We start from the raw sequence: 25,812 nt of genomic DNA on the forward strand, positions 1-25,812 counted from the left end.
ATGTGCAACTAAATCCCTTTATCGACCCCCCCCCCCCCACACACACACACACACACTCGTACGTCATTATTTGGCCAATTTATGATTTATGAAAAGGAACAGCTTAATCTAACAGCATTGAGGGGAAAGTTATTCATGAATAGTTAGCTCTGAGTCTGAGACTGAAGCAGAGCATCAGCATTCCTTCACTCTGGAGGAGATGACTCGCTGCTCTCCTCTGCACAGGACGGGAAGCCCAGGATGTGACTCGTAAATGTCTCCATGCATATCTCATCTGGGATAGCACTCTCCAGCAGATATTCTGAATCTAGACGCACGCACACACACGCCCGCACACACACACACACGCGCGCACACACACACACACACACACACACACACACGCACACGCACACACACACACACACACAGTTCAAAATTGATGGATGGATATCAACATCTAAATATTTAGGTTATGACTTTATTGGGTACTTTATTGTTACTGATTGTTTACATACTCTCCAATCCACTGGCGTCAGGCCCAGATCTTTCGCCTTCTGCACCGAGGCCTAAAAGTGTAGTAAAACACTCTGCCACTTCATCCTCGGTCATGTGTTCCCCTGTCGAAGACCAGATAGATATAATGCAATTGCAGTTATGAAATATAAGGTATGTATGCCAGAGGTGGGGAGTCGGGACTCGAGTCACATGACTTGGACTCGAGTCAGACTCAAGTCACATTTTTAATTGCTTGAGACCTGACTTGATACAGTACATGAAGAGAAGACTTGAGACCTGACTTGATACAGTACATGAAGAGAAGACTTGAGACTTGACTTGATACAGTACATGAAGAGAAGACTTGAGACTTGATACAGTACACGAAGAGAAGACTTGAGACCTGACTTGATACAGTACATGAAGAGAAGACTTGAGACCTGACTTGATACAGTACATGAAGAGAAGACTTGAGACCTGACTTGATACAGTACATGAAGAGAAGACTTGAGACCTGACTTGATACAGTACATGAAGAGAAGACTTGAGACCTGACTTGATACAGTACATGAAGAGAAGACTTGAGACCTGACTTGACTTGAGTCCTGGTGACTTGGGAATTTACTTTGGTTTGCACTTATGACTTGAAAAGTTTTTTTTTAAGTCTTTGTTCCACTAGATAACTGATTTTTTTTAAATAATTATTTTATTTAAGATATTACATTGATACTAGACTCTTTCTGACTTGACTTGGTGTTCTACATTTTTAGACTTGAGAGTGAGACTTGAGACTTGCGCCTCAAGCCTTGAGAGTGGCTTGGGACTGGAGCAAAGTTGACATGGTCACCTCTGCTGTATGTTGACATGAGAATAAAAGTTCCAGATTATTCTGATTAAAAAGCGCTTGTCGGCTGACAGAAATTCAGCCTCCCACATGTAAGCAGACAGACGGAGCTAAGTCACGCCTGTCCTGACTTTTTGAGCCCGCAGCGTACCTCTGACCTGAAGAAGCTCCAGCAGTTGGTGTCTCTGCAGCACAGGCTCTCCCGTCCGATCGCAGTCGCCCAGGGCTTGAAAAGCCTGACTGAGCTCATCGCTGGAGATGCCGAAGGCTGGCCGGTGGTTGACGTACAGCTTGACGAACTCCTCCAGGTTTATGTCGGTCACATATCGTCCAGTCTCTGCGTACCTGCTGAACCTGACCTCATTCTGCATGTCTTCTAGCTGATGGAAGAAGAAAAAAATATATATATTTACTACATTGTAGGTATTCTGTGAATGTATTGAGTGTCATTATTATAGAAACAGAAGTGAGATGTGAAACGTTAGACTACGATCTGTTTTTATGGTCAGATGACATTCCCCTCGGCAATCAGAATCAGAATCAGAATCAGAAAGACTTTAATGATCCCCGGGGGGAAATTGGGACAAGTTACAGTAGCTCGCTCACAGAACACACATAGCATAAAATAAACAGTAGTAAATACGATAGTAAGCAAAATAAGCAGAATAAGAACACAGCATAGCATAGAATAAACAGTAGTAAATGTGATAGAAGCAAAAATAAGTAGAATACGTCTAAAGTAAGCAAATAAGTAGAGTAAGTAGTATACATTACGTGCCAATTATCTTTATTGCACACTGGACTTATATTAAGTCGGCTTGCCCTATACGTTACACGTGGCTCAGCCATGCACAGTTAACCTATCGGCTGGCTCAGTCTCAGGGAGAGTGAGCGTCTCCGAGGTGCTCTTTTAAGAGAGGCATTAAATAGACCAATGGCCACAGGCAGGAATGATTTCCTGTGCCTCTCCGTATTGCATCTAGGTGGAATCAGTCTCTCACTGAACGTACTCCTGTGTTTGACTAGCACGCCGTGGAGTGGGTGCGAGTCATTGCTCATGATGGAGCGTAGCCTGGACAACGTTCTCTTCTCTGACACCGCAGTCAGAGAGCCCAGGTCCAGCCCCACAATGTCCCTGGCCTTACGGATCAGTTTGTTGAGTCTGTTGGCGTCCGCTGCCTTCAGCCTGCTGCCCCAGCACACAATAGCATACAGGAAGGCACTAGCCACTACCGACTCTGCGACTCATAAAACACCCTCAGCATGGTCCGGCAGACGTTGAAGGACCTCAGCCGTCTCATAAAGTAAAGACGGCTTTGCCCCTTCTTGTAGAGTGCATCAGAGTTCTTAGCCCAGTCTAGTTTATTGTCAAAGTACACTCCAAGGTACTTGTAATCCTCCACTATGTCAACACTGACCCCGTGGATTGAAACAGGGGTCACCGGAGCCTTGACCCTCCTCAGGTCCACCACCAGCTCCTTTGTCTTTGACAAGTTGAGCTGCAGGTGGTTCTGCTCACACCATGTGGGAAGCACGGTGGCTCAGTGGTAGAGCTGTCGCCTCACAGTCAGAAGGTCCTGAGTTCGATTCTCGCCTGGGACACTGTGGGCGCTGTGGTTGTGTTCCCCCCCATATCTTCAGTGCCTACTGCCCAGGTGGGGTATCTCGTCGTAAGGGCCTTTCTGTCTGTGTGGAGTTTGCATGTTCTCCCCGTGCTCCCCCAGGGGGTTCCTCCGTATATAACCCCCCCACTAAAAACATGCAGAATATCAGATCGTCATCGTCATCCGACCAGTGACGACAACATCCGAAGTTGGTCCCCGGGCGCTGTACGAGAAAGCGACCACTGCTCCTGGCCTGCCCCCTGGAGGAAAGGACAAGCCTGGATGGGTCAAATGCAGAGGACATATTTCACCGGCCACCATCAGCATGAGTGTGTGTAGTGGCCGCATGCATGTGTTGTGTGACAATAAAGACGGGCTGCCGTCTGAAATCGTCGTTTTTTTTAAATCGTGACAAAGTTGGCCACCACATCCCGATACTCATCTTCGTCGCCATCTTTGATACATCGCACTATCGCAGAGTCGTCAGAGAACTTCTGAAGGTGGCAAGACTCTGTCTGGTAGGTGAAGTCCGTGGTGTAGATGGTGAAGAAGAAGGGAGAGAAGACCGTCCCCTGTGGTGCTCCCGTATTGCTGACCACTCTGTCTGACACACAGTTCTGCAGGCGCACATACTGTGGTCTGCCAGACAGGTAGTCCACAATCCAGGCCACCAGGGGGGCATCCACCTGCATCGCCGTCAGCTTCTCACCCAGTAGAGCCGGCCTGATGGTGTTGAAAGCACTGGAGAAGTCGAAGAACATGACTCTCACAGTGCTGGCCGGGTTGTCAAGGTGGGCGTAGGCACGGTTGGTCAGGTAGATGACAGCGTCCTCCACTCCAACTCGGGGCTGGTAGGCGAACTGGAGGGGGTCAAGGGATGGTTTAACCATAGGCCTGAGCTGCTCCAGGACGAGTTTCTCCAGGGTCTTCATGATGTGGGACGTCAAAGCTACCGGCCTGTAGTCGTTGGAGCCACTGGGTCTTGGCTTTTTAGGTACAGGAATGATACAGGACATTTTCCACATCACGGGGACCCTTTGGAGACTCAGGCTCTTGTTGAAGATCAGCTGTAGCACATCACACAGCTGGGGGGCACAGGTTTTGAGCACCATGGGGAAGGTGATACATCTGGAGGGCCATCAGCCAGAGCCAGAGGGAGGGGGGGGGGGCGTGTGGTGGGGGCTGCTGTTTGTATGCTGCAGTCAGGAGAGTCAGGGGAGGGGGCCCCCCGGCCAGCTGTATCAAATCTATTGAAGAACAGATTCAATTTGTTGGCCCGATCAACCCATGGCTTGTTGTTAGGGTGGCATTTTATTTCCTTTGTGGGTAGGTTGCAATCCACACAGAAGTTAACACATTCAGTGCCAGCGACGCCATATGGCGTCATTAGAAATTTACCGTACAGTGCCAGCGACGCCAAATGGCGTCAGTACCTCCAAATTGTTTTTTTGACGGGGGGGTGTCGATCTAAGCTTCTTACGTCGCCTCTAACAATATTGTAGCTATTGGAGGTCGATAACCTATTTTACAAACCCATTAGGTGGCGACAGCACTCTCCTGATCAGAGAAAAAGGAGCCAAACACACAGAAATAGTCACTGGGGAAAATGAGGAAATCGCATCGCATCCGTCCGTATGCATCGACGTGCCTCCATAAACGAGCACAACGCCAGCTGTGCCCCCAGCAGCAGCATCCGCTGTCACAACTGAGCACCTCCATGTACGCTGCAAACAGCACATTCACATAATCAGCCTTATTATTCCGAACTGGAAGCATGCCAGCCCGTGACAAACACACGCGGAACCAAAAAGCTGAATGTCGCGCACCATTCACTGTGTGTGCGCAGCAAACTCAGCAGAGACTGAGAGCCACCAGACACATAAGACACACCCAGGAGGCGTGTGCAGTTGAGGGGGGGGGGGGGGGGGGAGCACGCAGAGCAGCATACACTTCACCCAGACAGACCCAGACATCAGAAAATTAGCTTCAGAGTCAGTGATGTGCTTGAAATGTTTAATTTCACAAAAGGCTCATTATCTCAGCTCGTAGAAAAAAAGGGATGTTTTTGCTTCAATCAAGCTATCTTCTCCGGCTCATAACTAAAGAACGGAAAATGGGATCAATAAACTTTTTTTTGCAGGTGATAGAAGAGAGTCTCATCGTTATTTGTGCGTGTTCAGTGTTTACATAGTAATTATTAGAAAAATTATATGACTGTTTTAAAATGCATTGCGGCCTATGTGGCACAGCAAGCAACCTTTTGCCCAAGGGCCGTGGCACTGAAAGTGTTAATATAGTCAGTAATGCACTCTGTGATCCCATCAATATCCTCGCCATGTGGGTCACAGAGTGCCTGCCATTCTGTCACCTCAAAACAGGCTCTAAGAGCCTCCGTTCCTTCATCTGACAAGAGACTGAGATCTGTCAAGACCAGAACCTCTCGCCACAAGAACAGCTTCTCCCCAACCACCATCAACAAGGCCCAAAAGCCCCTACCTCCAAGGACCCTAACAACACCCCCCACAAACCCCACTACCTCCTCCTGAACTCAGCTGAATCCCCCCACTGACACGAGCCTGTAACTCTCACATTTAATTTAAAGCCTATTTAACTTGGACTGTAAATTCATATTTATTGTCTTTTAGTTATTTTTCCTATTTCTTTATCTCTGAATATTGACACGACCACTAAGCTGCATACTGACACTAAGACAAATTCCTCACATGTAATCTTGCATATTGTGGCAACAATAAAAGTGATTCTGATTGTGATTTATGCACACTGTACCTCTTGCTCAGTAGGGAAGAAGCCTAAAGCCCTCATTACAAAAGGCACCTGTGCCAGGGGGATTTTGGTAGACACCTGTCGCTCTTCCATGGAGTCGATGCCTTGATTACGTAGTTGGCAGTAATAGAAAAAGTCCTCCATTTCCTAAAGGCAGAAAAGGTCAGAATCAAAGGCTTTGCCAACAGAAATGTCATCGAAAAGTTGACAAAGTGACAAAACTGGAACTATTATCTTTGCCTTCGAAACAACAGAAATCGACATAAATGGCTGGAAACACCAATTCAACTAAAAGTGGAATTCATGGTCAGGCGCCAAAGCCCTCACAGTAGGCCAGCGTGTGACTTGATGCAGCTGACGTGAACATATGTATATTATAATGTCGATGGAGAGATAACAGGAGAGAGTGAAAGCTATTACTAAGTATATGCACTACATTCTCTCCTTGGGCTAACTTGTAGTCATTGAAATCCTAGTGAAATCACACAATTGAAGTGGAAAACATGCTACAACGTCAAAGCCCTCACTGTATGCGCCAAGGGCTATGCCGCGGCTGGCGAGCCTGCCTAAATATACCTATATATACACCTCATCTATAAGCAGATTAGGAAATGGGACGAACGTTTCTCCTTTGTACCTCGTCGTTAATGGGGTTAACCCAGTTCCAACATGAAACTAATAGAGAGCAAAATGTGACGGACAGAGTTTGGACTCACTCTGTAGAACTCCCCTTCTCTCCCGCCTTCTAGAAGAGTGTAGAATGGCACCAGGTCCTTTCCTCCCAGGGCGGCTGCCGCCTCCAACGCACTGTGTTCACAACAAGAAAGCAACTATTAACAGGAGAAAACACAAGTGAGCTGCCCGTATGTTTCTTCTGCTTATTAACCCTTACTTCCGGCTAATCTCCCATGATAAGACGGTGGAGTCGGACCCCCCGGCGGTGAAGACAAATCCACCGTCGCAGGAGCAGGCCAGAGCAGACGCGCCTGTTGGATGGCAAATCAAGGCACTGGACTTGTAGGGATTTCCGTCGAGGGGCAAAACATGGAGACCCACCTCGAAGTGAAACAAAACATTTTGATTAGTAACATCAGAATCAGAACCACCGTCTTCTCATTGGAACAGCAGCGGGCTCAATACAGAGTCGAATTGGACGGCTCAGTGGTTAGCACTGTTGCCTCACAGCAAGAAGGTCCTGGGTTCGAACCCCGGTCCGTCCCAGGTCCTTTCTGTGTGGAGTTTGCATGTTCTCCCCGTGTTCGTGTGGGTTTCCTTGGTAGGAGAAGGAGAGCCAGCACACAAAAATGTCCTTTCGTCAGGTTTATTCCAGCTTTTCACCAGGTACAACACACGGACGTTTCAGCCTAACGGCCTTCTTCAGCGTGTTGCTGTGTCAGGCGGAGATGACGTTTAAATACACTGAGAACGGAAGTACTTTCAATAAACGAAATATCAAAATTCAGTTACAATATATAAAGAATTCAAGAACCAAGCAATACACAACACAAAAGTTCCATTGTCAAAAAAAATGTCTACATACAACAATGTATGCATATAAATAACAATAGACTGGTCAGTCCCACTGTGTGGGAGAGCAGAACCAGGCCTAGGTAAAGGCCCTGCTGTATTCAAAGTGACAGGTAGGCGGAGTAAGTCAGGTCTGGACTACAGATAGATACAAAACAAAATACAGAATACAATAGAAATGTTTTAAAACAAGAATTATGCTTAAATAATTGCACATTTCCACTATAATGGCCTATAGAAAGAGGTCCCGCTGTAGTGATAACAGACAGGAGAGATTAAGCTAGGGCTGGAATGCATAGTACATTAAAAATAGACAATATAAATATGTTACAAAATTGCACATTCAAAGAAAGCAGCTCAATAACAGTTCCTCATTTAGTCCTTTCAGATGCTCTGTCTGAAGAGTGTGAATCCAAAAGGCCTCTCTCTGTAGCAAGGCCCTATCTCTATCCCCACCCCTTTTCAATGGACTGACAATTTCTATGCCCTGGAACCTCAGGGTGCAAACCTCATGTCCCATAGCATTGAAATGTCTCGCTACAGAAGATTTTTCATCCTTATTGCGAATTTTACTCTTGTGCTCGGAGATGCGGGTTTTGAGTTCTCTACGAGTTTTCCCCACATAAACATTTGAACAAGGACATTTTAACAAGTACACAACGAATTTAGATCTACAAGAAATTCTACTTTTAATGTTGTACTTCTTGCCAGAGTGTGGGTGAGTGAAGGATTCACCTCTGATCATCGCATTACACTGCAAACAGCTCGAACAAGGAAAATTACCATTAGGTAAATTGGATAAAAAATGTGTAGGGCGTGTATAACAATCAGCCCTGACTAACATGTCTCTCAGGTTTCGAGCCCGCTTCTGAGCAAAAATAGGGGAACTTGTGAACGCGTGTCCTACCAAGGGGTCACTGCACAAAATGTGCCAGTGGCTGAGAACAGCGTTTTTTATTTCATGCGACACCGGAGAAAAAGTTGTGGCACATACAATTTTAGTGCCGTGGCCCGAGGGAGATTTGGGAGTGAGCAGGTCATGTCTGTTTAAATCCCTGACCTTCTGAAGGCTCACATCCAGGTCATGGCTGTTGTAGCCCTTGGCCCGGAAACGGTCACATAAATCTGAAGCTTGTTGCTCAAAACGTGTGTCACTACTACAGATTCTTTTTGAAGGCTGAAACGTCCGTGTGTTGTACCTGGTGAAAAGCTGGAATAAACCTGACGTAAGGACATTTTTGTGTGCTGGCTCTCCTTCTCCTACCAAGTATTCTCCTGTGCCGTGCATCGAAACTTTAGAAACACCGGTGAGTGTGCTCGCTGTTGGCTTATGCCAATTTGTTTGAACGTGTGGGTTTCCTCCCACCATAAGACATGTATGTTAGGGTTAATACTCCTGTCAGCGCCCCTGACCAACTGCAATGGCAAAAGAACTGGAGTTGGCCTCCGGGCCTTGTGCCCTAAAAAAATGTGCGATGCCGAAGGCCAGATGGCCTTGCCCCTAAAATGACAAAATTCCCACCCTGTTGTGCACAGTTATACTTCCTTGGCAATTAAGAATTAAAATGCATCATCTGACTAAATTCACAAATGCTCAACTGACCACGACACTTAATCAAGAAATCTAATAACAAATCAATTACATGATTTACATGAACCAGGTTAGTTAATAAAACACAGACCTTGTCCTTTGTGATGTACGCCAGGTAGTAAGAGTTTGTGTCATGTTCCTTGGACATGGGAAGAACCACCATTTTCTCGACTGGAGAGCCATATGTCGGGCCAAGAAGAGTCTTTCTGTGAAAAATACACAAGATAACTTTTTTCTAGCATTGACAGTGGTCAGAAGCACTGCATTACTCATACTGTAAACGAGTCTCTTTGCAGCCTTTGACAGACCTGCAAATCTTGGTAGTGCTGTTGAAACAGACCTGCACATCTTGGTAGTGCTGTTGAAGAGCTTCATCTTGTATTGGTTGGAGGCAGTGAGGAGAAACTGCTCTGTGGTGAGGGGTGGGTACCAAGTCATGCAAGTGGGCACAGCACTTTGCTCAATGTGCTCCGAGCTTAAGATCAGCAGCCGGTCCTCATCGCTGTGGTCCAGATCATACTCCACCTGTTAAGGCAGTCCCACACATGCGCAGAAATGTCATATTAGCTAGTCGGAATAAAGAACAAAGGCATAAGAGAGTCCACAAAGTCCTAAAAGGGACACTCACCAGTCTGCGGTCCGCACCCAGAGAAAGTAGTCTGGGCTGGGTGCTGTCCAGGTGCACCCCAAACAGAAGGTCTGTGATGGGCTTGTAGTGGGAGTGCTGTCTGCCTACATACTTCCAGCGCAGCAACTCATTATCTGTCTGCAAGCGTAACACTGTCACTGCGTTCCCAGCATCCTGACAGTGGCATCAGAGCAAGGAGGAAAAAAATCAAATATGTCATACTTTAAGTTATGAAAACTCACAAAGTATATTATTTGTATATAGCTATATAGTTTTGCAATCTATAATCAGAGCAACAACCCATAAAACCTTAACAAGTCCTGATCTGACACAATTTTAGCCCAGTCTGAATTTCAAGTGTATTAATTACTGTGGCATACATTCACTATCTGCTCAGCTTTGTTTGCTAAACACCTCATGTTTGAACAAAAAATGTTCAGACCTGCAAGTATGCTTGTTGATACTGTCGTGTAGTTACTAAATTATATTGCATATTATATATATGTTGTAACAAAATCTTCTCAAATTTCAGAATGTACATCCTTGATCTTTGTGGAGATACCGCTCAGTCTCACAAAATCAGAACCCGTCACACAGATCAACTAAGAAAATATAGCCAGTAACTAATTCCAGACTTATTACATCATTTACAAAATTCCAGAATAAATAAGGATTTGCTCACCGCAGTGGCAAGATAAGTGGAGTCCAAGGAGAAAGCGATTTGGCTGATGCTGTCTTGGGTGTAACTGAAACATTCTTCTGACTCGTCCTGTAAAGTACATGGATCCAGTATGCGGAGAGCTCCGCTGCCAAAGCCAACAGCCAGGTACAATCCTGTTCACAGACACAGACAGCAGCTCTTACATTGCAGAATGTAATGACAAACTAATGCCATTCGTGTGTTGTGATCATGTCAAAGACAAACAGAAGCATATTATGGAGGGTTACCTTGGGGGTCAAAGGCCATACACTGAATCTGCTTCTCTGTCTCAAAGACCCTGCTGGTGATGGTCAGTTTGCTGTTATAGTCCCACATCTTTAAAATGCCACTGTGGCTGCCCATGACGACAACTGGCTGTTTGGGATGACAGGCCACCGCATGCAGAGGCTCACAATGTTCACTTAGCAGGATCTGAGGCACGCCACTCTCTGCATTCACATGTACTACCTTTGAGCCGACTGTGGACACAACAAAGTTCCTGCAGGAAGAGAGAGGCGTCGGCTTAGTGAGTTTGCTGATGAGCAATTTCTTTAGGTTGGTTATTTTGTGGTGTGATACAGTTTTGAGCAGTGGTTCTCAAACTTTTTTTTTTACATCAAGGACCTCTAAATTGACACAAATTAGACCACAGACCCCCATCTGATACGATTTTAGTGTCCCCCATCTGATATGCTTTTTGCTGGTTTTGCTTAGATGTTTTATTGCAGAAAGTGTATGAAACCCATGATCAAAATAGTCATACATTCTATCATTGTGTTACTTATGGATGGAATTATAGTGAAAATAAATCGATCCCCTTTTTGCTGGGGACCCCCTGGAAGCCCCTCAAGGACCCCTGGGGGTCCCCGGACCCCACTTTGAGAACCACTGATTTTGAGAATGTATACTGGCGGCGACATAACATGGCATATTTCATGTACCTAATAACCAATGGTTTGGCCTCCAGAGTGCAGTCCCCCAGGTATCCCTGTGTACAACTGGGTGCACACTCTTTGGAGAAGGAAATGGATGCAATAGCGTCCAGGCTGAATTCACCGTACCAGCTGAGGAGCCTGAAGTTTTCATCATAAAATTTGATATGGCCTTGTGTGTCACCTGTTACGATGCAGCTGTGAAGTTAAAGAACACGCAAGCAAATATTAGAGAACACTATTTACATGGTACCTACTGTATACAACGCATGCACTATGATGAACATTTCTGCCTCTGAACACCTGTCAGTTGTGGTGAGCACAGTGATGGGATCTCTCTGGAGGGGGATGAGCTTCACGGCCTTTCTGATGGGGCTGTGGCTCGGAGCAGCAGAGTCTTTCATCATGTCCCACAGCACAAGGTTCCCTGCTGCAGTGGCTGTCAGTGCCTGCGGCGGCTTCCAGTGAAACACCGACTGGCTGAGTGAGCCCACAACCCTGCTGAAAGTCTGAGAAAGGTCACGAGAGACACCAGTGAAGAGGGTGAGTTAATGAGAACACATCCATTGGTTCATTGCAATAGGTGGGCAGATGGAACAGAGTGAACTAATCATGAAATTACTGATTACCGTAAAACACAAAACCATCTCTGGCAATTCGATGCCATCTTCTATCAAATGTTGATATATGAATATCTCTCTCTACCTTGTTGTCAAGGCTCGGGGCAAAGTATTCCAGACTTCCCTGGCTCTGAAAATAGAATAGCTGATTATTGCACTTTGTACAAACACTTCACTGTATTAGGCCCACAAAGAAAAAGAATGCAACACTTGGCACTTACCCGTTTGTAAAACAACACTTGCCGATCACTGCTGCTGAGCAGCTGAGTGCTATCGTTTGGATTGAAAATGATGTAATTCTGAAAAAGAACTCAAATCAGAGACTTTCATCTCATGGACATCATGTCCACACACTTACATGGAAATTAAATGTAAAACTAAGATTAAAAAAAAAAAAAAAACTTACTTGAAAACCATGCTTAGAACTGAGTTCAGAAAACCACAGAGGCTTTTCTGTTCCATTTGTCCAATCCCAAATACACACACGCTGTGAAAAGATCACTCTGGTCACTGTAATGACAACTAGCCTACGATATATGTAAGGTATTATATATTTTATATGTCAACACTGAAATATATACTCCAAAAAGCTTTGCTCTATAGTCTAGAAAGACAGTGTGTAATGAAGAGAGAAGTGTATAAAGTACATGTTTACTGTTTAATGCTTACTGAATTGAAGTGAGTTTCATTCAAATAATTGTAACGTTATTTCCACTATACATTTGAATTCACCTATGTTATCCATTTGATAGTGGACAGTTCAATCAACATTGTGAACTAGACCATTTTTGGAGCTGTCCCATGTAAAAATGTAAGAAACTATGCAGTCGCACAGTGTTTGGTGGTGCTGTGACACTCAACATATTCATTTTATGGAGGTGTGAACAGCCCCGGAGAAAAGGTATTGACACCACTTCAAAATCACTGTAAGTAACATAGTCATCATCCAAAAACAAAACAAAAAACAAACATATATATATATATATATATATATATATATATATACTGTGTATATATATATATTTCACACTCACCTGAACTTCTCCGGCCCCGAGAGTCACCAGATGTTTGCTGTCCTTTGACAACGCCAAAGCTACGACTCCCCCCTCAGGGTGGCAATCAAACATCGTATGCACAGGAATACTGGAAAAAAAATGCATATGTTTGGGTAGAATCCAGAACAAAAATGTATCAATAAGGCAAGGCATCGAATTGAGAATGTAGAATGGAGCATTACCCAGAGTAGGAGTCCCAGATGATAACCAGGCTTTTCTGCCCGGTGTCTGCTGTTACGAGCCAGCGTCTGTCTTCACTCACACACAAACAAGTGATGGGGCTGCCATGACCCTACACACAATGATTTCAAATATATAATCGTATATATAAAATCTGCATTGACACACACACATTGTAAATATATCAATCGTTATCCAGAACTATCCAGACTATCAACAATAGCATTGATTTAAATCAGAACTCCCTCTAATGACAGATTCCTCTGGTTTAGCAAATCAAAAAACTGAAGCTGAAGGTGATTTTTGACCTGAAGTAAGTGCTGGGAGGTGGAGGTGTGATTGTATATGACACCAACATGGGTGCCGGCATACAGGATCACTAGCTGATCACGGTCCTGCAGACTGAAGACAGGGAGGCCGTGATTCATCCCAAAGACCCATTCCAGTGTCTGGAAGATAACAAATTCACAGTTGAGTCACAAGCCAGTGAACGGTCAAATAACTTATGATAGGAATTTTGTTGAACAGCGTCAAGATACAAATTTACACAAACATTTTAACTTGAACTGACAATCACAAGAAAGATATACTTTACCAATGCATGTGCTCTAGCACGAGTTATCTTCTCCTTTGGCAACAGTGTCTCTGTCGTTGCAGTATAGACTTTAGAAACTGACTCCCCAGTAATGTTGGACTGATCTGTCTCCGTTTCCCCAATCCTCCCTCCAACACTCTCCTCACTGCCCTGCTGCCCTTCCTCTCTGTGACTCTGCTCCTCTTCATCGCTGTCTGGCCTGTCCTCCTCCACTCCATTGCCTTGTTGTTGCTCTTCCTCTTCACGGCTTGTCGGCTCATGTTTCTCAGCTCCAGCATCTGACATGTTAACTAACAACACACTTCACCTTTTGGACAGATTATGTCACAGTTTCTGATTCTGCTGCTATTCAGTTGACTAAACTTCAATGCCAAGTTCGCTGTTAGCTAATGAATGCTGGCTAACGCTATAAAGAGTGAAAGCGCTATTCTAATGTTCACTAAAAACAGTAGATGTTACAAAGATATCTGCAAACCTCAACCAGCACTTCCCATGACCACGTCTGTTGCGAAGCGTCTTGTTGCCTGGTTACCGTTGCTGGGGAGAGGGGAGGACGCGTTTCGGGCGGCGGGGGAGGGGATGGGGGGGTTTCCGGTTTTCCTAGATTTTCGCTTTATCTAGTCCAGGCATCCGCAAGGTCCTAAACACCTTAAAGTGCAGTGAAGTGCAGTGTGCAGGAACAAAACAAAACCCACAGAATTTTGAGATAGTACCCAGGGTAGAACAAAACATGACATTGTTTTATATGTCTATATGTAGGCCTATGTGACGCAATATTTTGTTTGTATGCCCCCTGGCGGTTCGGAGCGAACAGTGAATCCAGGTGGAAATTATTTGCTGCCTTCTTGGCCAGGTGACAGGTCAGCCTTGTAAAATAGGTTTCTATCTCAATGCTTTTTGATCTGGTTAAATTATATATATATATATATATATATATATATATATATATATATATATATATATATATATATATAAGCAATATAGCATGAGAGCCAGTGTGTTGTGGCAAATATATCCCGCTGATCAGCTGTGCGGCCTCGTGGGATAACTGCTGAGCAGCGGGATATATGCCACAACACACGCAGCTCGAGTGCTATATTTCTTTTATAAAACGGTTTCCAAGTATGATAATATAATAATAATAATAATACTATAAGTCCGACTGGCATGGCATTCTGATAGAGTCAGTTGAAACACTACTGTAAGGCGGGACCTCTAGCAAGAAGATAGACGTGCGGGTGATTTGATTGGATCGTTCTGGAGACTGAAGTTGACATTGGCCAATCCTGGCGCTTGCTGAGAAGCTGAGAGCTTTCTGCAAAGCCCGACACGCAGCTCGAGCGCAGCGCTGCATTCTCAGCGCTTGCTGAGAAGCTGAGAGCTTTCTGCAAAGCCCGACACCAACTAACACAACTAACACATTAGCCCGCGTCTATTCTTGTACAAAACATAATTTTCTGCAAAGTATTAGTAAAGTTATAAGCGAAGATCGATTCACAAGGATCTGACAGCTGTCTCCGCCATTTTGTTTTTTCTACATTGTCATTTGAGGTAACCAAAGCCTTTTACTAAGAGTTGCCATGGCAACTCATAACCCATGGCCATGGGTTATGAGAGTGGGTTACGGTATTTATACAATGGCTGTGAACCAATCAGATTGCTTGATTTGAGAGAGCCGTTTTATAAATATATATAGCCTATATATATATAGCCTATATATATATATAGGCTATGGCTTCTATATTGATCTCACCTCATTGGGGGTACGGTGGCGCAGTCGGTAGCGCTGTCGCCTCACAGTTAGAAGGTCCTGAGTTCGATTCTCGCCTGGGACACTGTGAGCGCTGTGGTTGTGTTCCCCCCCATATCTTCAGTGCCTACTGCCCAGGTGGGGTATCTCGTCGTAAGGGCCTTTCTCTCTGTGTGGAGTTTGCATGTTCTCCCCGTACCCCCCAGGGGGTTCCTCCGTATATAACCCCCCCACTAAAAACATGCAGAAGATCAGATCGTCATCGTCATCCGACCAGTGACGACAACACCCGAAGTTGGTCCCCGGGCGCTGTACGAGAAAGCGACCACTGCTCCTGGCCTGCCCCTCGGAGGAAAGGACATGCCTGGATGGGTTAAATGCAGAGGACACTTTTCACCGGCCACCGTCAGCATGAGTGTGTTGTGGCCGCATGCATGTATTGTGGTGTTCGTGTGACAATAAAAGACGGGCTTGTCCGTTACGAGAATTTTAAATTTTTTAAATTTAAAAAAAAAAAAAAAAAAAAAAAAAAAAAAAAAAAAAAAAAACCTCCAGCCATGAGGGTGGGGTGGGATGCAGATGCAGGAGAGGAGACACATTCAAGGGAGAATTTGACCCCTCTGTAATGGCTCCAAATGCAACTCAGTGGCTGGGTGGACTGGGGGGGTTGTCCACACAGTGTCAATGGCAAGAGGCAATGGGAGTCAGTATCAGTAAATAACATGTAGGTGGATCAGGTGGAGCTGTTATAAGCTAATGTTAGGCTAATTCTTGACTATTCACTTACTGACTCCCTTTTATATATAGCCTATTCACTTTAATGGGGGCGCTGTTTCTTAAAGGTCTTTCGAAGCCTGGCATGGGGCCCAAAATATGTCTGTGAGAAGACAGGATGCGGTGGAGGAAATGGTACCAATAATTTCCACCTACAGTGGAGCTGTTTACAATGAGGAAACATAGGGCACTTATACCTTTCTTTGGTCTTATTCAAAAAGAGAAGAGACATGCCCCCTGGGGACTTCCTTCACAAATCTAATCTCGTTAATGGATTAAGTGCTTGGTGGCACCCTGAGCACCTTCCTCATATTAAAAAAAATAAATCCAAATGTTTGGACACTTACAGCAAGAATCAACTTAATGCAGGCAAACATTCAGAGGTGTTTGCAATTCAGAACATCTGGTCCTGTATCTATTGTGTGATGCATAAGTTCAACTATACCAGCTTCAATATGATAAGTAAATAAATAATAAATTCGACAAAGTCTTTTTACAGTTTATTTTTATACTTACATGAGACTTAATTATTGTGCTTCAATATAAAATACAAGCTATAACTTAACACATAAAAAGAAACCAGATGCATTATATCAAAATGAAACTGTGCTCCTGAAATAACATTAGTCAACAGTCCTAAATTACAAGATGACTTTTACACAACCAATATTCCAGTCATCACACACTGCATGTGTGATAAATACAGTGAAAAAAAGTTTCATTTTCATGTCAAATGTCAAAAAGGCACTTTTCGGTTCAGGGGTGTCAAAAAAAATTGAAATATAAGAAAACATTTTAATTGTGCGGTAAATGTTAGCAGTATTAAATCAAGTGATGGATTCCATTTGATTGATCAAGATCTGGAAAACAATTGAATCTATTCCTGCAGGTGTAATGCTTACAGTGGATACACATTTATTACATTAGACTTTCCATTTCTAAGGGAGTCCTGAGCCGTTATAGTTTTACATTCAATTCACATGACTTTAGTATCAAAGTTACAACATAACTTACAAACATACACTTGCACATGTCAACACAAATTAAACGGTTGATCCTTTATAACAACACTTACAAATGTTACAATTTCTGGTTTGTATTAAACTTTAGGCCAAGGAAAGTCTGAACGTGATATTCCGCTGCAACATGAAAACATGGCAGCAATAAGGAATGTAGAGGTGACAGTGTAGGATACAGTATGTGCTAACACAGTGCTTCATTCTAGCTCTATAGAGCTGCCATGGAAGTACTCTAGCAAAACAGTGCATCATATGATGAGGTCCGATGTTACTGGTGTCAAGAGTCGAGACAGGTAGATCACACACATTATGTACTCACTGTGTAGTGGTCAAAACATCCTCTCTGTAATGCTGTTGGATATTGATTGGCAGTCTTACTGTGAACTGGTTCCCCCCGGGTCAGTGCTACAGTACAGGAAGAGCGGGATGCTTTGAGGTTCTGAAGAGTGAAACCCATCACTCAAAGACTCCAACTAATATGACGAGTAAAAGGATGAAACTTGCTACTCCGCACATGGCAAGATGGAGAAGTTTCTGTGAAAAAGAGCAACAACAACAAAAAAGTCAGAAATGTTCCTGGTTCTACATAGAATGTTTTGAAGTGGTGGGGTTCAAGCTATTAAAAAATACTAAGCAGAAGAAGAATGAAGAATGAATGAATGTTAAGAGTCATGGAATGGGAGACAAGTGTTGTTGTTACCTCAGGCAATAATCAAAGTAGGTCTCATTCAGGGGGTTTGGTTTTTAGTCCAACAGACAGGCCAACAGTTAGTGCAATGACAGCAAGCAGGATCAATAGAGCAAAGGCAACGATAATGTACATCTGCCAAGTAAAGAAAAGGCAGTTATTTCAATTTAAACTAAAAATACAACTGTAAACAGACATGACGCTTTGACATTCTGTATATTGGCATCTACACACATATGTTACAATTCACCATAAGCAACATTATAATTCATTAGCTAATATGAGCAGACTATTTCCTCCTTTGCCCACAGTAGTCTAAGCCAGTGGTTCTCAACCTGGGAGTCGGGACCCCCCAGGGGGAAAGAAAATGATTTTTCTCCGAAGATGATTAAATCTCCAATACCAATAATTTAAGTATTGTATATAAAGCTATATAAACTATAAACTGTAATCAGTGTGTGAATGCGTGTGCACTAAAAAAAGGTTTTGAGGGGTCGCGGCTTAAAAAGGTTGAGATCCACCGGTCTAAGCTGTGTCATCCAAAGAAGGGTACAGTGCCTACAGTATATGAAACAGAAAATGTCAGCGTGTGACGGTTGGTTACGAAAGACCACATACCCTCCGGGACTTTTTCTGGTATCTCACTGCTTTTTTGGTCTCTTCTTTTGCACGGCCAATGTATTCAGCCGCATTAGAGACATTCATCTCAATGTTGTTGACCATATCCCCCTGTAAATCATAGTCAGAATCAGAATGGCTTTATTTGTCAAGTACGACAAATGTACAGGAATTGGTGATGAGGAGACATAGGAGTACAGAGTTTAAAAGTAGCCTACATACTGGTACATTTGGTAGAAGACAACAGACCCTCAAATACAGTGCAAAGAGACCGTGCAAGACATAACACAAACTGACACCAAATATGGGATATGAAATAGTTGACATTAACTGATGACACTAGTGATAAATAACACAATTTAGCAGGGGCAAAATGAAAATGGGAAACTTTAGTCTGCATCTTTTACTTAGGCAAGTTTCCCTTCTACAGGGCATCCCAGTGGCTCACCTGGTAGAACGTGTACCATTAAGGCTTAGTCCTTCACGCAGCCGACCCAGGTTCGAATCCAACCTGCGGTCATTTGCTGCATGTCCTCCCCACTCTCTTTCTCTCCCTGCCTTCCTGCTGCTGTCTAGCACATACTATCCTATCAAATGAAAGTCAAAATTGCACCAAAAAAAGAAGAAGCTTCCCTTCTAGAGTTAGTCGTTACTGTACCTGAGTCTCGACCAGCATCGCCATGTCCATAAACATGGCATGGAGCTCTCTGATGCTGGACTCCAGACGAATGATGTCCTGGTGCCGCGACTCGATCTCATTCAAGGCCTGTCGTGTGATCTGAGAATCTGAAATGATCTGACAAGAGAGAGGACACAGGTAGAGGCTGACAGAGGAATCAACTGCAAAACAACCAATTTCCTGCCTTTAAGGGACTCAGACACCATCTCGCTATCGAGGCTCAAGGCCAATTGATGCCTCCATCACACCAGTCATTCCTACTTGGCGATAGTGTCTTTTCAAATCACCAAATCATTTGCCCCAGCTCTTACTGACACAACAGCATAGTATCGGCATAGGTAGTTTCCCCAAAACATTCACTGGGATGTTAACTCACTTCTCCCCACTAGATGGCGGTAACATCTCTTATTCCAGACATGAGAAGCATGTCAGAGCATGTGTGGAAACTTACATCAGAAGTAAAGATTCTTGGAATTCCACTTTCCAACATGTCCTCCAGCTCTTCATTGGTGGTCACTCTTCCAGCTGAAATAATACATAACATAACTAGCGGTCATTATCCAGTAAGGAATTGAACCTGGTATAATGGCCATTGGGATCTGTCACTTAATGGTGAACAGCAGTAATAGCAGCATAAGGAAAGGATACAAAGTATCATGTTGTCTTGTTTATCTTCCTGAGATAATAGAGTTGTTTGTTGTTGGTGATTCTTTTGTACAAAGGCTGCTGTGTGAGGAGAGTAGGATGCCTCATCATGGCTCTATTCAGCTCTACTTAGCTGGCAGAAAAATACTCTCTCTGTTATCCAGCCAGGGGACACAGCAAGAAAAACACAGAAATGGCAGTAGTGACTCTCTCAAAGTGACGAGAAATGTTTTTATTCGTCAATGAAACAGTACATTCCAAATGTGTGTGTGTGTGTGTGTGTGTGTGTGTGTGTGTGTGTGTGTGTGTGTGTGTGTGTGTGTGTGTGTGTGTGTGTGTGGTGGTGGTGGGAGGGGGGGGGAGCAAGTGCTTTGACAGTGTTTGTTGACCTGAAAGTAAAGCACAAGTGTTGCTATTGAAGTTGAACATCTGTGGTTTGTGAAATGTTAAATGATTAATTTTACGTGGCAACATTTTTCCAAAATGAATAATACACCATTTTGCAATGAACCACTATAAATCTTCGCAAAGCTTCCCAGAACACCAATAAACATTGCACATGAATTAGCACTGGACTCCTTTTTGCCAAAAGATTAATCATGTTTAATTATGGACAATTATTCACAGTCTGGTGTATTTCTTCGGGGGGATAATGGCCATGTTTGTGACTAAGATTAGACTACTGACTGTCTGAGCAACAAAGGAACTCTGCGGCCCTCAGAGAGAAACAGTTGCTCAGACTCTCCTATAGCCTTCCCTCGCGTCGTACAAGACCCTCTCTGGAGATACGGATCTCTGTGCAGGTGCTTGTGACACACACACACACACACACACGTTTTGCAATAGCTATTCCTTAGAGAGAGACAACTGACGCAATTAGCTGTCATCAATAACGATCAAGCAAAAACTGTTTTGCGAGTGATGTAAAGCAACGCTATCAGGCCTGGACCACGAGCGCGCAGACAATGGTACGTGTGGCCACGTCAAAGACAGGTGACCTAGTGTTACACAGTCCTCTGAGCCCTCTGCCTGTCACCCTGGCAACGCAAACACAGCCAGGCGTCTCCAGTGTCAGGCTCTTCCTTCTCTTCTTGTGGAGTGCTACAGCCTCTCATTAATGCTGCCTGGCTGCAGGGACTGTGGGAGCAAGGCCTATTTTTCACCGTGTTCCTTCCTCATACTGTATCTGCACATTGTGCAGAGCATCATGCGTGCGTGCGTGCGTGTTCCACAAGCGGTCAAAAGTGTTCCGTTAGCTCAAAAAGATCTGTATGCTGAGCAAAGGAACACAACCAAAGTGAAACTTGAAACTCCAGTATGAGAACACTTGTATCACTTTCATATTGCATATTTGTTTGTTTGTTTATTTATTTATTTATTTATTTATTATCATTTTTATAATTCTCCACCTTCATAATGCACAAATCTCACATTGTCTTTTGGCACGTCGAGTTAATGCGGGGATCTATTACTTTTTGAGCATATTTTCATTCATACATTTCTCCTTAATATGTCGGCATGTTGGGAATTTCGATTGTATATATTTATGTAACACCCATTTTCTCTATTCTTATTCTTCTTTGATGGATCCTGGCGCGGCCCAATTTCCCAACAGGGATCATTAAAGTTGAATTGAATCCAATCTAATCTAATCTAAATAAAATGCTAATGTGGGAATGTGATCGGGAACATGGGAAGCATTAAAAACAGCTCTCCTTTCAGGAATTCACTGTGGTTTGCTATGTGCAAAAGTAGAAGCCTGAAAACTGCCTTCTGTGCTGGTGTCGTAGACCTATGATTTGTAGATTTGACCTGTATTGTGAGGTGTAGCCTACTTTTGTGCATCGGTGTGCCTTTGGGTGTGGATGAATGTGTGTTGACTGTGTAGTGGATGTGTGGTCACATTGTGGATGTCGCCTAGTCATCTTTCTTGTCACATTGCATTGTTTCATGTGTTTTGTTTGTTTGTTTTATGCTTTTAAGACATGTCTGTGGTGGAACCAAAGACGAATTTCCACTTGTGGATAATAAAGTTTTTGTAATCGTAATCGTAATCATCTATTTATCAACAGGTTTAGGGTCCAGAGGAAGTTAGAGGAAACCTCTTAGGCGTGGTCTGTTTCCTGATTCCTGTCCTAAAGGGCTTCAGGATATTATTGGTCACTCACTTATCTCTACGTTCAGATGTTTTGTACACACAAATGTTGTACTTAAAACCAAATTGTTGTCAAGATTAGCAGTTTACATTCCTCTTTTAGTCCAATTTTGATGTATCCTCCTACTGTATTCTCTATCGCTACACAAAATATATCAACCCTGCAGATATAAATCTACATGTTTTCCTATTATGTCCTCTCTTAAATGGGTTTACACCACAGGATGCGGTCTGGTTCCTGTCCTAACGTGGGTCCAGAGGGGGGGTCGTTATTTGTAACTCACTTATCTCCAGCTGTCTCTGGATCCTTCCTTTGCTCCTCTCCCGAAAGGACACTTGAGTCTCGTTGTACTGGGTCATGACCTCCACAAACCTCCGTGACAGGACCGTGTGCTGAAGACGAGGGAAAACACAACGTTACTCACGACAGAGGTGGGAACTGTGCTGTAAAGGTAATACACTACAAATACTTAACTGGCAGAATGCTAAGACAATGCTGCAATGAATAACACTGCAACAAATTGTTTTTTATATACATAGGCGGCACATCTTTGGCACTGGCTGGGAAGGTTGGTTAATCCAGTGTGTTCTCAAAGTGGAGTCCTTGAGGGGGTTCCAGGGGGGTGTCCAGCAAAAAGGGCAATCATTTATTTTCACTAGAATTCCAATCATGTGAAATGAAATAAGGAATGTATAGAAAGAATGTGGGAGCATCAGGGAGGGTCGTCACAAAAGCTGAAATCTTATCATATGGGGGAGCCTGAGACAACAATCTTATCAAATGGGGATCTGTGCTCTAATTTGTGTCAGTTTATGGGCCCTTGGCATGAAAGAAAATAAGAAAAAAGTGAATTTTGGGATTGGACTGGTAGATAATACAAATTTATTTTCCTTTTCTATACCTGGATGGAACTAAAAGAAGGTCCTGATGTTTCCTGTCTACAACTTACACAACTTGGAGAGAGATGATCTCAATCATATATAGCCGATATATTAGGAGCTACAGCTTTGTTTCCTGACCTGTGTTTTCTGGATCCGGAGGTCAACTGAGGATCTATTGCCGGGGTCATCCTTGGGCATGCTTTGCTCCATAGCTTCAGAAGAAGAGAGTTATGATGCAGAGCAGCAGAGTTACGTCAAATCTAATCTAGTCGTTATACCAGTTTTTAGTGTGGTATATTTGATGAATACTCCTCAATCACTTCTGAACAATAACTCTGTCAGGCAGTGTCCCAGTGTGCTGATGACTTACATTTTAGTTTAGCTCGCACAACATTGGCATTCCCCTTGATGTCGTTGGTCAGCGTGTTGAGTGACTCCTTTGTTCCTTGCACAAAATAAATAGGAAACATGTTAACACTCGCTGATGAGGAAACATCATGTCATCCAGCTAATCACTGTGGCTCCCTCTGCTGTAAATATTGGACGACTTGTAACTTGGCAACAACCCTGTGGCAATATTGTCGAGTTCACACTTCACAAAGCACCTAGCCCTATTGTTTGATTCTCCTGGTGACCATTTCCACGTCTACACGTCATCCGCATAGGATCAAACATCTGTCTCACAGTTCACGGCACGCTTCCTGTTGATAGGTTCAACATAATCTGTTCCTCGTAGCGTTGAGGCGAGGCTGACGATGGGCCTCGGCTCAGCTCACTCTGAACACGGCCCCCAGATCGATTCCCACAGCAGCAACCGCAAAGCATCACAAGTCTGCCTCGCTCCGAGTAAAGCTGCAGTGCAAATAAACAACGTGTCCTTTCTGCACATTCTACACAAGATGTTTAAGATGATTCTATAGAAGTATGTACGGTAAGTGATGTCTGATGTCAAACCCTGTTACAAGGATATGGAAATGACAGCCTGTTCCTAACAGGGCTATAGTCAGAGTTCATCCCTGAAATGGAGTGTGAATATTTAGACAAAGGGGCTGTTTCCTTCATAGGTTTCCGGGCCAGGCAGCCATTCACTTACAATGAGGATGAAAGTGTCACAAAGGATGTTAAGACGGAAATCAGAACTCCAGAATTCAATCCTCAAGACAATTCGTTACATATTAACTATTACAGAGGTTTGATCTGGGCTGAGCCCAACTCCACTGACGGGAAGTATGGCTCCGCCCATTGCGATCAAGTTTTCCCTCCCAGACGGGCCCAGACCCGTCTGTTCTATGTCTGGGTTTGAGCCTGGCTCAGGTCTTGAAGCTTGCGTTGACACGGGTGTGTCTGTCAGGACACGGTCTAATAATCTGAGTACTTCTAATAACCTCGTCCTGTTCCGGACTGTCATGGATTTCATCGCCTGAATATGACATCGTCTCATCTCCTTCCCAGGTCATCGGAGATGGTGACGTCCTGATTGTGATGGCATCGGTGATGATGTCATACTTGACTATGACATCATCAATGGCTCATCATGGAGTTATGACATCATCAGTGGCCGGTCATCGTGATGTCGTCAGTCTCGATAGAGCTGGGTGGGCTCAGAGGTCCAGAATAGACCCCCCAAGTTTCTAACATTAACTCAAGAAGTTCTACAGAAAATCAATGAAAAGCAACATCCTAAAGGCATCATGTTATCTCTATGTTTCTCGGGGCGGGGGCACAGACTTACTGTCATCTGGATTGGGTGCAGACAGGACCATGCTGTGTATCTTCCTCACCTCTTCCACCTGGTAGGAGATCTTATCAATGAGTCCCCTAACTCCTTCCACCTGGGGGGGGGGGGGGATTGATCACACAACTGTCAGTGTCAACACCTTGGATTAACCTAAAACCTGTGCTCACACTGGAGGGCATGAGTCTGACTCTGTCTCACCCACCCTTCTGAAAAATCCATCCATGAAGCCATCTCTGTCCACCGCCACTGCAACATCCTCCTCTGCTTGTGCCCTGCTGCTCTGTACGGATGGCAAATGTATTCTAAAGTCACTTTTGTGCAGCCTGCCTGTTGACCAACCTAACTTTATGCAGTGAAACCAAAATGCCAAGCTTGTCTTTACTCACAGCTAATTCCCCCAGTCGATCTTTCATCGCAGCGCGTCTTCTGACGAGATTATTCTACCAAAACAGCCGCTGGGTCATCCTGAAATTCTCCGTAATGTAGACAGTGTACTGTGTAGCATTGTGGCTGATTATAGGTCAGTATAGCTGGGAAATACAATGGCAACATTAACGCGTTTCCTTTTCCTTTTCACACAAGAATGTTCAAAAAGTTTGAATCGGTCTAAAAATGAAACGCTGTAGAAACGAAAAGGCTGAAGTAGCACTATAGGCTACTCATATTTCGATGTTATTTCTTACCGAGCGCAAGACTCCATAGTTGATCCAGGCGTTTCACGTCACTCCTTGGGATACGCCCTCTCCCCTCTCTCCTCCTCTCTCTCTCTCCTCCTCTCTCTCTCTCTCCTCTCTCGCTCTCTCTCTCTCTCTCTCTCTCCCTCTCCTTCCCCTCTCGGGCGAAACAGTTCAACCTCAAATAAATTAATTTGACATTACGAAAAACAGCGGTGCATAAAGTATTGTAAAATCACTAAGCTCGTTTTTGTGAAGAATCCACTAGTGACTTTTTCGTAACAGGGCCATATGAGACTGTTTGATAGTTTGATTGTAAAAGATAACTGAGTTGTTACAACGCTATCGAGATATCGGCCACTTGGCCACACGGTGGCGCTGTTGACCATAATATGCAATCAATTTCCCCACACACGTGTAACATGTAAGGTAAGTAGCCTCACAAACTTTAACAGACTAAAAACTAAAAAGCGCATTGTGGCCCACCTCTCACTGGACACTTTTTTTTAGCAAACCCTAACGAACAATCATGTGCTATTTGTATCATATAACCTGTGAACTTTAAAGTGTGTCGGTCGGCGACAGTGAGGAGACATGGCTGCAAGGGGCAAGGTAGCTACAAGGCTAACCTATCGTACTTAATGGTATTTTTT

At 44.0% G+C, this 25,812-nt stretch overlaps 2 protein-coding genes across 4 annotated transcripts; both read right to left on the reverse strand.

Annotated features, from left to right (window-relative positions):
- Positions 1 to 185: 185 nt before the first annotated feature.
- On the reverse strand, positions 186 to 13,822 carry LOC310784366 (cilia- and flagella-associated protein 251-like; the record flags this gene model as incomplete). The annotated part of the gene is made up of 19 exons (XM_083645378.1): positions 186 to 307; positions 498 to 599; positions 1,473 to 1,701; positions 5,713 to 5,856; positions 6,426 to 6,516; positions 6,602 to 6,765; positions 8,919 to 9,033; positions 9,168 to 9,352; positions 9,456 to 9,629; positions 10,138 to 10,289; positions 10,404 to 10,654; positions 11,097 to 11,285; positions 11,391 to 11,596; positions 11,929 to 12,006; positions 12,114 to 12,194; positions 12,742 to 12,850; positions 12,945 to 13,054; positions 13,251 to 13,391; positions 13,538 to 13,822. The coding sequence occupies 19 exons, from the start codon at positions 13,820 to 13,822 to the stop codon at positions 186 to 188; spliced, it is 2,928 nt and encodes a 975-aa protein (XP_083501504.1).
- Positions 13,823 to 16,583: 2,761 nt separating this feature from the next.
- Positions 16,584 to 25,185, reverse strand: stx2b (syntaxin 2b). Of its 3 annotated transcripts, XM_083644241.1 has the most exons (12): positions 25,169 to 25,185; positions 24,872 to 25,015; positions 24,688 to 24,765; positions 24,480 to 24,579; positions 23,118 to 23,192; positions 22,886 to 22,959; positions 22,150 to 22,258; positions 19,517 to 19,590; positions 19,045 to 19,182; positions 18,387 to 18,497; positions 17,781 to 17,903; positions 16,584 to 17,614 (listed from the first exon to the last, which is right to left on the reverse strand). In XM_083644241.1, exons 2-11 carry the CDS (start codon positions 24,896 to 24,898, stop codon positions 17,805 to 17,807), a joined length of 885 nt encoding a protein of 294 aa, XP_083500367.1. In that variant the 5' UTR covers positions 24,899 to 25,015; positions 25,169 to 25,185; the 3' UTR covers positions 16,584 to 17,614; positions 17,781 to 17,804. The 3 variants fall into 3 exon arrangements, with proteins under 3 accessions (XP_083500367.1, XP_083500369.1, XP_083500368.1); XM_083644243.1 differs by lacking the exons at positions 24,480 to 24,579; positions 24,688 to 24,765; positions 25,169 to 25,185 and having other exon boundaries at positions 24,872 to 24,882; XM_083644242.1 differs by lacking the exons at positions 24,688 to 24,765; positions 24,872 to 25,015; positions 25,169 to 25,185 and having other exon boundaries at positions 23,118 to 23,184; positions 24,480 to 24,580.
- Positions 25,186 to 25,812: the final 627 nt, after the last annotated feature.

This window comes from Poromitra crassiceps (assembly GCF_964638095.1).
Source record: "Poromitra crassiceps genome assembly, chromosome: 10".
NCBI lineage: Eukaryota > Metazoa > Chordata > Actinopteri > Beryciformes > Melamphaidae > Poromitra > Poromitra crassiceps.